The following is an 11350-nucleotide window of genomic DNA, read 5'->3' on the forward strand; positions in this document are numbered from 1 at the left end:
ATGCACATTGCTCTGATGCCCACACAACTGACCCTCCTGCGCCACACCTACGCCTCTGCACCCGCCTCCTACCCCAACCCGTATCCGCAGCAACCACCTCACCAGTGCGGGTGTGTCTCGCTCGCGTCCCCCAGGCCGCGTGTGTGGTCAGAAGAGGACGTAGCTTCCTTCTCCTCAATTCCTTCTGAGTCTCCTACTATTTCGGCTGAGAGCGAAGAAGGTGCGTAACTTCCTTCTCCTCAACTCCTTCCAAGTCCCCTGCTATTTCGACTAAGAGCGAAGAAGTGCAGAGTGTGAGAGGAGTACATTCCCCTACTATTTCGACTAAGAGCACATACATGCTTCCTTCATGAGTGAAACTCATCAAAAAATAACTACCTACATGAAGCTACACTGAATCTCTAGCTTAAACTCTTTGTCAAGAGATGATTCAGTAAACTGTCTCCTTGAGATCTTGTGCACTACATCCAGCAATCAATAAAGCAAGTCTCATCCACATTATATGCTAGTTAGGAAGTATCTACGCTATGGTTAAAAAGAATAATTGATAAGGATTTCAAGTCTCACTTCTCTGTCTCTAGGGTTCTACCCAGGACAATCACTTGAGACAAACAATATACCAAGTGTATTATACCACTATCAACACCATTTGTTTTGTGCTTCTATGGCATCTGAGTTCTTAAATGCTTCGGAATGCTTCAACCTCTTCCTTTTCATATGTCTGCACGTCTGCATCAGTTTGGATGACCTCAAGGTTTCTTTTTTAAGTAGTTGTTGTAGTATCGCTCTATAGAACCATTGGAACACTTCTTGTAGGCTGTTTGCCTTACTTTCTCCACCACCATGTTGTGTGTGCTTGAAATACGCATTTCATTCATTGGCTTGGAAAGAAATCTTCTTGCCTTAACACCTCCAATGGAGGGCTTCATTGGAATTTCCTTTTCATTTGATGGCTTTTTAGTGTCCTTAAGAATTTGGACATTACCTCCATGTAGTTCAATTTCTGATAGCACCTTCTCCAATGCACTGATGGATTCTTTCCTCTGCTACATTCTTGATTTTCCAAGCAAAGTCAATGTGGAGATATACCAGTTTCTCTATGATACGACACAAATCATGAAGCGTGCATATATGCACATTAGAAGAGGAATCTCAAACCCTGGTTTAAAGTTCATCCAAAATTTGTCTGTTTGGTGGTCGTCTCCACCACTTAGTGTCCATCATCCTTGTGGAGTCGATGCAGTAAAGGCATGGAGACTTTGCGTTGGCCCCTTTTCTGTTATATAATAAGCACTTGAGAGTCTTCAAATCACCTACAAGATGCCATTGGACTTGAAACTCCCCCCCTTTTCTCCACATGGAGCATCCTGTTTGCATTCATCCTGTTCTTTGATGAGATTTGGGATATGTGTGATGAAATACCCAAAACAAGGATTCATGATCCTCTTTCTTCCACCAGATGTTCGTCTCGGATTGCACACTAAAATACTTTGGATCATCCCTACTGCAATTACAAAGAGTCCTATTGATAAGTGTTATTGTGACCCTTTTCGTCTTTTTCTCCTTGATAATCTCGCACTCATCAAGCTTGATGATAAACTGAAGTACACCTCCTACCTCCTCAAATGTAATATCATAGAACTCCACCATTCTCTTTTGCAAGAGCTCCAAGTCCATGAATATATTGTTGTGTTCATTGTAGAATATGTTACCACCTTCTCTCTTTAAACTCTCCTATAATGTGGTATGAGTGGCCAACATAGTGAAGCTGTTCTGTGTTTAATTTCTCCCTATGTCTCCAAACTTTTGTAGGTGTTGGAAGTAGCTTTGCTTTAATGCCTTTGGTCTCAAGGAGGGATGACACTGACTTCTGGATGGCACTATAACCCTTACGACTGACTCCACACTTGAATCCATGACATATTGAATATCCACAAGCTGAAACTGTATTGTTGGTTACAAATTCATCCACTATATCTCATTGAACCACCTTGAACTTCTTCTCTTTTATCATTTCTCTTGCCATTCTTGATGTCACGAATGGTTTTAGTTGCTTTGCTGGATTAAGATTGGGATTAATATTCTCTTTGTCAGGATGTATGACAACCCTACAAATACAACACTACTCAGTACTAACGTAGAGAACATGTAAATCCCAAAGAAGCCCAGTAAATAAAATAATATTAACTGCTAACACAAAAGACATGTGAATGGGTATGCATTCAGTGCAATCTTACCTTATGGCTTGGATTCTCTTCTTTAGGCCTCCAAAACCGAGCCTCAAGTTCTCGACGTTTTTGAGCTTTCTTTTTCGTATGCGCCGTGACCCGTCTAATGATTATCTTTTTCTCTATATTTACGGAGGTCACTTTTTAGTTTATTGATTTGACATTCTTATTCTTCCAATCTAACTTTCTATGTCTTGCATTCACAAGACAAGCCAAGAAGCTCATTTGCTAAGTATTGTGAATAATGCCTCTCTTTCTTATATGTAAGAAATTGACTTACAATATCCTAGTAAGCTTGTGGCGCCATCACTTGCAAAACGTAAGAGTTGTGGGATTTGAAAAAGGAGGATGTAAAGCAATACAGAGGTCAATAGGATAGATGGAGCCATCACACCAAAGATCTATTTGTTGCTTCCCCGACAACCTCATATGATTGGATGCATACGCACTATCTAGATCAATGTGCAGATGGTACTTTCTCTTAATGCTTTCATGATTTGACTCTTCAATAGAATGAGTGTGTACATGGTTGTTCTCCATTGGAGTGTTCTAGGAATTGTTGAGGTATCGAGCTCGTCTAGTGAGGCGGTGGCGCATGATGACCCGCCTGGGGGATAGGCCCCACACTTACACCACTGGCATGGTTGGTGAGATCATGGGAGATATGCGGCCAGTGGGATGACAGGCTGTGTGACAGCCATTCTAGAGACTGGCATAGTTATAGCGCCAGCTCATTTAGTCGGGTTCACACTATAGAGAACCCGTGTATGTATTGGTTGAGTACCTTCCATATTATTGTGTACTCTTATTCTTGTATATGGTGTGTTGAGTGTTGAGTAGAGAAGAAGAAGATTTTCAGCCTCTCACTTTGTGTGTTCTCTATTAGGGTTTTGTGAGTGTATGTGTGTGTGTATGCTTGCAAGAGCTCAAGCTCTCTTTCCCCCTGCATCATTTCATGGTATCAGAGTCTGGTTCGTGCTAAGGACTGAGCTGCAAGCAAGAGAACCACAAGAAGCGGTACGAGGGTAAGAGCTTCAACTACTCTTCCCTATTGTGTTGGTGACTACACCCTTGTCGGGAGCTCTACAGGAGGCACCGGCAAACGATCTCTGATTGAGGAGCTTTCTTCGCGGGAGTAAAGCTATAGGGCAACAAAGAATCTGGTTTTAGTTGGCCAGATGATTGAGCAGGGTTTGCAGGTTCGGTTTAATCCTGATGGATGTTATGTTGAAGATTTTAAAGACAAGTGCAGGTTGGTTGCAAAAGGCAACAGAGTGGGCAGAATGTTTACGTTGGATGTAGACATGCCTGAAATGAGTGCTGCAATGTTTGCAAATGGTTCAGGAGTTGTTGCAGACACAGACATATGGTATAAAAGGATTGGTCATGTGAATGTGCAGAGATTGAAGTCTATGCAGACAAAAGGAATTGTGACAGGGCTGCCAAAATTTAAAGTGGAAGGTATGCAGAAAATATGTGAAGCATGCCAATTTGGGAAGCAAACAAAGCATGTGTTTCCACGTAAAAGATATGTGAGCAGAAATGCACTAGATGTTGTGCATTCAGATGTATGGGGTCCTACGAAGACCATATCTATGGGAGGCTGCAGGTATTATGTGACTTTCATTGATGACCACACAAGGAAAGTGTGGGTATATTTCATGAAGGAGAAGAGTGAGGTGTTTACTCACTTTCAGAATTTCAGAGTTTTGGTTGAAAAGCAAACAGGAAAATATATAAAGTGCCTAAGGTCAGATGGAGGGGGAGAGTACTTCTCCAATGAGTTCTCTGAATATTTGAAGAAGAATGGTATTCGGAGACAGTATACATGCAGATACACTCCGCAGCAAAATGGAGTTGCTGAGCGAAAAAACAGGCACATTGCTGAGATTGCGCGAGCATTGATGGAAGAGAAGAATATGCCGCATTGCTATTGGGCTGAGGCTGTTTCTACAACAGTATACATCATGAACAGGACTCCAACTGCAGCCATACATGATGTAACTCCAGAGGAGAGGTTTACTGACAGAAAACCTGATTTGTCTCATCTGAAAGTCTTTGGATGCATTGCATATGTGCATGTGCCAGATGAGCTGAGAACTAAGCTGGACCCGAAAGCTGAAAAATGTGTGTTTATTGGATATTCCCTTGAGCAAAAGGGATACAGGTGTTATAACCCTGCTACACGTGAGTTGAGGGTAAGCAGGGATGTTGTCTTTGATGAGATGAGCAGCTGGTATGCTGCTGAAAAAGAAGTTGTTGGGGCTGATGTGAGTGGAAGTGTGGTTGCACAGAATGCAAGTCAGCAATCACAGTCTTTGAGTGGACCAGGAGAGTCCTCATCTAGTGGGTCTATTGATAGACCATGGAGTGGCAGGCTGCGTCATAATACCAGCCCTGCAAATGTGATTAGTACATCACGTAAAGGAAAAGAGAAAGTGATTGAGCCCCTTGGTATGCCTGACATTTCTGCAGGGCATTCTCATGTTGATGGAGAGTCTAGTGGCTCAGATATGAGCCTTGATGAGGAGCTTGGGATCCCAGCTATGAGAACACCTGGTGTAAAGAAGGCTATGGAAGCCATGAATGAAAAGCTGCGAAGATCAGGGAGAGTGAAGAACCCTGTGCAGAGATTTACATATGATGGTTATGTGGCACATCACTATGCATATATGGCAAAGGTTGTGCAGGTTGTTGAGCCCACATGCATTGATGAGACTGTTGAAAATGTGTGTTGGGAGAAAGCTATGGATGAGGAGATGGATGCACTATATGAAAATGAGACTTGGGATTTAGTGCAATTGCCTGAAGGCAAGAAAGCCATTGGATGCAAGTGAGTGTACAAAGTTAAACATAACAGTGATGGAAGCATAAACAGGTACAAGGCTAGATTGGTAGCCAAAGGATATGCGTAGACATATGGGATTGATTATGAGGAAACTTTCAGCCCAGTTGCCAAAATGGCAACGGTGAGAGTTGTGATAGCAGTGGCTGCATCAAAGCAATGGTCTTTACATCAGATGGATGTAAAGAATGCTTTCTTGCATGGAGATTTGCAAGAAGAGGTGTATATGTTGCAGCCACCTGGTTATGAGGATGTGGGTCACCCCGAGCATGTTTGCAGGTTGAAGAAAGCCTTGTATGGCTTAAAGCAAGCACCAAGAGCATGGTCTGACAAGATTTCTGAATATCTTGTCACTATTGGCTTTCATGTAGCCAATGCAGATTTCTCATTGTATGTGAGACATGGTAATAGAGGGGTTGTGCTTGTTGTCATCTATGTAGATGACTTGATCATTACGGGGGATCATGATGCAGAGATCTTTGATGTAAAGATCTTGCTTAGACAGAAGTTTGAGATGAAGGATCTGGGGGAGCTCAGATATTTCTTGGGCATTGAGGTGATTAGGTCACCACATGGTATTGGACTACTGCAGAGACAGTATGGCTTGGACATGTTGTCCAAGTATGGTATGACAGGCTGTAAGCCTATTTCTGTGCCATTGGATCAGAATGGCAAGTTGAGTACAGATTCAGGAGAGATCTTGGAGGATCCTACTATGTACAAACGCATAGTAGAAAGTTTGATCTACATGACGATCACCAGACCAGATTTGAGCTATGCTGTTGGGTTGGTGAGTCAGTTTATGCAGGTTCCACGGAAACCGCATTTGGATGCAGTGAGACGCATACTGAGGTATGTGAAGTCTACTTTGCATTGTGGACTATTCTATGAGACTGGGACAGAGATATGTGTACATGGGTACACAGATGCTGATTGGGCTGGTAGTATCTCAGACAGAAGATCTACCAGTGGATTCATGTTTTCTTTGGGGAGTGCTGCTGTGACTTGGAGCAGCAAGAAGCAGCCTACGGTTGCTCTATCGAGTACGGAGGCCGAGTACAGAGGAGCTGCTATGGCAGCATGTGAGGTAGCTTGGTTGAGAAAGCTACTTGCAGATTTGGGTCTATCAGTGGATAGACAAGTTGTCATTTTCTATGACAACATTAGCAGTATACAGTTGGCCAGGAACCCAGTCTTTCATGCTCGTACGAAGCACATAGAGGTCCACTACCACTTCGTCAGAGAGAAGGTCTTGGCAGGAGACCTTGACCTTGTTTATGTCAGCACAGAGGATCAGGTAGCTGACATCTTCACCAAAGCATTGGGTACAGAGAAGCTCCGCAGATTCAGGGCTTCGCTTGGTGTACATGAGATGGAGTTGAGCTCGAGGGGGAGTGTTGAGATATCGAGCTCGTCTAGTGAGGCGGTGGCCACTGATGACCCGCCTGGGGGATAGGCCCCACGTTTACACCACTGGCATGGTTAGTGAGATCATGGGAGATATGCGGCCAGTGGGATGACAGGCTGTGTGACAGCCATTCTAGAGACTGGCATAGTTATAGCGCCAGCTCATTTAGTCGGGTTCACACTATAGAGAACCCGTGTATGTATTGGTTGAGTACCTTCCATATTATTGTGTACTCTTATTCTTGTATATGGTGTGTGTTGAGTGTTGAGTAGAGAAGAAGAAGATTTTCAGCCTCTCACTTTGTGTGTTCTCTATTAGGGTTTTGTGAGTGTGTGTGTGTGTGTATGCTTGCAAGAGCTCAAGTTCTCTTCCCCCCTGCATCATTTCAGGAATGAGTAAGTATACTATATGATGCAAAGTGAAAGAATAGGACTGACTATGGTGAGAAAAGGCTTGTATTTGTCTTTTAAAATTGAAGATGAAGGTTCTAATTCCCTCCAAACTGTCTTCCGTGCAATAATATCCTCCTGAACTAACCTTATTCGTGCAGTTTTGAATGTATCATTTCAAAGAAAGTTCCAATGAACTTTAAGACGACCGCCTGCCTGGGAGAAAATTTACCTCTAGCTCAGAGACTACACTTTTATGACTTTTACATTCTCTTTATTTTTAATATTTCAAGATTTTTTCTAGAGAAAAAATAAAAATCTACCATTTTCTTACAAGGCCCTACGAATGACCTCCAAAATGTCCTAATGTCTCCATCGTCTCAGCAAACACTTATTTCCTCAAATCCAATAGAGATCGCGAGAAAGCATTCGAAATAGTCTGTTTAATCGCTCTCCACCACCTCGTAAATATCTCGTATCCACAACCACCACCTCATTTAGTGCAGGTGTGTCTCGTTCGGGTTCCCTTGTTGTGAGGTAATGACCACCTTCCTCGACTCCTCTCCTCCAGCTCCATAGCATCTTCTCATGCTAATAGCGCCATATATAATCATGCCTCGATCTACAACTCCATTTGCTTGGTGAGGAAAGGCATGCCCGCCGCCTCGTAGGCAAACTACCAGATGGGCATCTCATTCACAGAGAAACTGCAATAATCAAACACAACCAATCATCAACTTAATCGCATATCAAGAACGAATGACGTATTAAGGTTGATGTGTTGTTGGTCTATGGCGAGTGAAAGAAGCGCAACATCTAGCTGTAAACAGGTGAAGGTTTGGCTATGGCGGGGCAAGGCTTGGCAATGGCAGATGTAGAACGTTGCAACATAATGAACGGGCAAATGGCTATCTCGTTTTGTAGGCCCATGACTGACGTATCTTTTATTGCCCCTTGTGTTTTTCAAATTCTATGACGCTCGTGTAACACCTATAACACCTAGACCTACCTAAAAATGTTGCCACCTGGCACCGTAAGTGAAGCTCTATAAGATATATATAGATATAGATGTTTCAAAACAATCAACGACGTCAGAGTGGTAAAATTTTGAAGACTTCACCAGCCTCTAATAAATTCTAATGTTCAAGGAAAGGCCAACCTAAAGACTTGGGCGCAGTAAAAGCAGGCCACTTAAGCAAATTTTAGCATATTAATGGGTTTCCAAAAATGCCTAGAGTCATGTTTAGGCCATGAAGCTGGAAATCTAGAGAGGGCCGTGTTACAGCCTTGGAGCCGAGCAACATGCATGGGATTTGACTTGTTGTATCGATGCGCGTGTGTGTGGGCGTGTCTACTCAGACAGAACGATTTCAGCAAGAAAAGGGGGGAGACAAAGGGCGGCATGAGCGGGCTAGGTTAACAGAGTTGAGAGGGGCTATGAGGGAGGAGTGGGCTGGGGCGCGCACAAAGCGAGGCGGCGGCGGTAGCCTGCGCAAGGAACTACAAGGGAGGGAGAAGCGGGCTGAGCGCATAAAGGGAGGAGAGCCGAGGAAGAGAAGGGCGGGCCACGAACGTCGCCGTTAGTTTACACGACGGAATTAATTATTATTATATATGCACTATCACAAACTTCGTTTTGAAAATTTCTATGTAATGAAAATATTTATGTAATTACATAGCCTGCTGCGGCACGTTACCCGTATATATTTTAAAGAAAAAACCATAACATCCAGTTATGCAAGACCTTTTCAGCAAAGGCTGACGTTATACAGAGAGGAGAGGGGCCTGCATTTTTCACGGCAACTGATGCGTGTGGAGTGGGGCGACGGAGGTGAGGTGGACGGCCAACGCGTCATGGATGCTCGCTCTTAAGGCTGACGTTATACAGACGAGAGGATTTTTCATGGCAACTGATGCGTGTGGAGTCGGGCAACGGCGGTGAGGTGGGCGGCCAACCCGTCACGGATGCTCTCACCGTAGCTGTTGTCGCACGGCGGTAGCGAGCAAACCTCCGGAGATAAGGGCTCGTGTTGTGCTGGCATTGGCTCCCGGCTGTAGATCAGGAAATTGTGAAGTATGCATGCGGCTGCCACGATGCATCCATCGCCAGCTGTGAGCGCCCCCGTGGACAACAGTCGCCAATGGGCTTTGAGAACGCCGAAGGACCTGCTCACGATGGCTCGCACGTGCTCGTGCACCCGGTTGAAAAGATGCTGTGCTGGCGAGAGCGGATTCACGTAAGGGGTGAGCAACCATGGCAGCAGCGGGTAGGCGGCGTCGCCGATGATATACTCGGGCATGGGTGCCCCGTTCAGCAGCTCGACCGGGCGGCCGTGCAGAAGCTCATTCGAATTCACCACACGTGCGAAGAGTCGCGTCTGGAGCAGGATGTGGGCGGGCGGCATGGACCCTCCCCAGCCCACTGAAATGTCGAGGAAGCGGCCGGCTGCGTCGACCACCCCCTGCATTACGACGGTGGGCGAGCCCCCCCTCTCGAAGTAGGAAGCGTTGGTGGCGGTAGCCTCCACGGGAAACCGCGTACAGCCCACCACCCCGCAACAATTGGGCAGGCCCTGCTCTGTGAAATGCTCGATGATAGGATGGAGGAGCTCCGGTGCCGAAGGAAAATCGAAAAGGTTGCTCAGCCTCGACTGCAGAGCCTTGCACACCTCGTCGAAGGCGGCGGCGCAGGCGGTGCTACCGCGTAGCCCGAACTTCTTCGCCACCGTCCGAGGACTGGCGCCGTGCGCAAGCCGGTACAGTGCCGCCGCCAGCTTCACTTCCGGCGCGGCACCGGGAACGCTGCGGCTGCCCTCTGGCGATCGCTGCTCAAGCTCCGGCCGTAGCACTTCCAGCAGGCTTGCGAAAATCGTCCTCCCCATTCGGAAATTCTGCCGCCACTGCTCGTCTTCCGTTGCTGCAGCTGAGTGCAGAAACTTCTGAAACCACGATACCCTCTCCTGCTGCCTAGGTCGCGGCGCCGGATCCGATCTCGCGCTCCCTTCCACCGGCGCTTTTTCCTCCGATTCTTCCATCTCCGAAAGCTCCTCTGCTATGGCCAACATCACCTGCAACTTCGAGACCGCCACCTTGGTGGCGCGAACCGACTCTTCGAGCGCCATAGTCTGGCTAGGCAGAAGGAAGAGGGTATGCTCGGTCAAGAAGCGCTGGATTACGACAACAACGGCTGCGACTACAGAGAGCAAAACAGCAAGCTGTTCTTTCTTGAGCCTTCTGCGTCGCCGCTGTTGCAACGGAGGCTCCATGCCGAAATGTATACAGTAACCATGAAAACGTAACACAATCAGGCACGGGATGTTGCTGGGTTCTAACTTGCAGAAACCGATCAAGCAAATGCAATGTAGGAGATTGATCAGGATTCAAACCTACGGCTGGCGAGGAGGCACAGGAAGGCTGGATGCTGTGCGGAAGCGTGTGTAATGAATGCCACTGTAGCGAATTTCTATGTAGACTCTACAGCATCTTTCTCATGGTGCCTAAGCTCTAAATATACGTAAACCCGAGAGAGACTAGCCAATTTCATAGAGCCGTTCAGTGGAGGGACTAGAAATGGTGAGAGTCTGAGAGAGACGCTGACAGAGCTATGACATATCCAGGGTGGGAAAGGCGAAAATTACAGAGTCCATCGGGCTACGAGCCGGCAAAGTCCCCCATCATGATGCGCCCATGGTTAAATCAAATCAAATCCTCATTTAAATCAAATCCTCATTATTATTTTGCCCTTTTAACTTATGTATGTAGTAGTATGTACATTTTTTTTTTTAACGACCCATGTTCCAACAATCATGCCCCATGCAAGCTCCTATGCTCCCATGATGGTCCATCACAATGTCACATGCACTCCCAAACAATCATGACCATCCATCCAAAGTCTCACATATTCCAAGACTCTCAAAGCCCTTTTTTTCCCATGTACAAAAAGCTTTTAGTTTTTTCTAAGGATTACCATTGGCCACCTTCGACGTCGTACTTCGCTTTTTCCAAAATATAAACATTATCGCCTGCCCAATAATTATATATATATTTCTTCTTTTACTAGTTCAATTTTCACAAATTATTAGTACGATACTACGAGCTGTCACCTCGCTCCAAGCTATCCTTTTCAGTACAAAATATTCTTTTAATAAGGGAAAATTGGAATCATTGCCCCTTGTGCGAGTTGTCTCTTTAAGTTTTGACTTGACTGCTTCGAACCACGCAAAAATCTAGTTTATAAGTCCTCCATCGCCCCCATAGAGCCTTTGACTCTTCATCCTCAAGGGCCAAGGCCTCAGTTCGGACTTGTAACGAGCCTAAGGTCTAGTTGAGTTCACTCGCTTAGTAATTTCATTGCATGACACGTAGCATGTGGGTACCTCACAATGGATGGTGAGTATGTATGTCACGTTGCCTTCCAAATGGCTTCAAACGCTTCACAGTCCGTAGTCTATTGCATCTGCCTGCCCCCCATTACCTGTAC

The 11350-nt window shown here is 45.6% G+C and overlaps 1 protein-coding gene across 1 annotated transcript; it reads right to left on the reverse strand.

The window, feature by feature from the left end:
• Window positions 1-8504: 8504 nt before the first annotated feature.
• Window positions 8505-10502, reverse strand: LOC147613592 (protein ANTAGONIST OF LIKE HETEROCHROMATIN PROTEIN 1-like). The gene has a single exon (XM_086781595.1). The coding sequence runs from the start codon at window positions 10134-10136 to the stop codon at window positions 8772-8774; it is 1365 nt and encodes a 454-aa protein (XP_086637721.1). The 5' UTR covers window positions 10137-10502; the 3' UTR covers window positions 8505-8771.
• Window positions 10503-11350: the final 848 nt, after the last annotated feature.

The sequence above is a fragment of the Cibotium barometz genome, chromosome 43, assembly GCF_041138505.1.
Source record: "Cibotium barometz isolate CiBa-2024 chromosome 43, ASM4113850v1, whole genome shotgun sequence".
Taxonomy (NCBI): domain Eukaryota; kingdom Viridiplantae; phylum Streptophyta; class Polypodiopsida; order Cyatheales; family Cibotiaceae; genus Cibotium; species Cibotium barometz.

Excerpts from the sequence above, each read along its gene's own strand:
- LOC147613592 (XM_086781595.1), bottom strand. The coding sequence starts at position 10,136 with ATGGAGCCTCCGTTGCAACAGCGGCGACGCAGAAGGCTCAAGAAAGAA.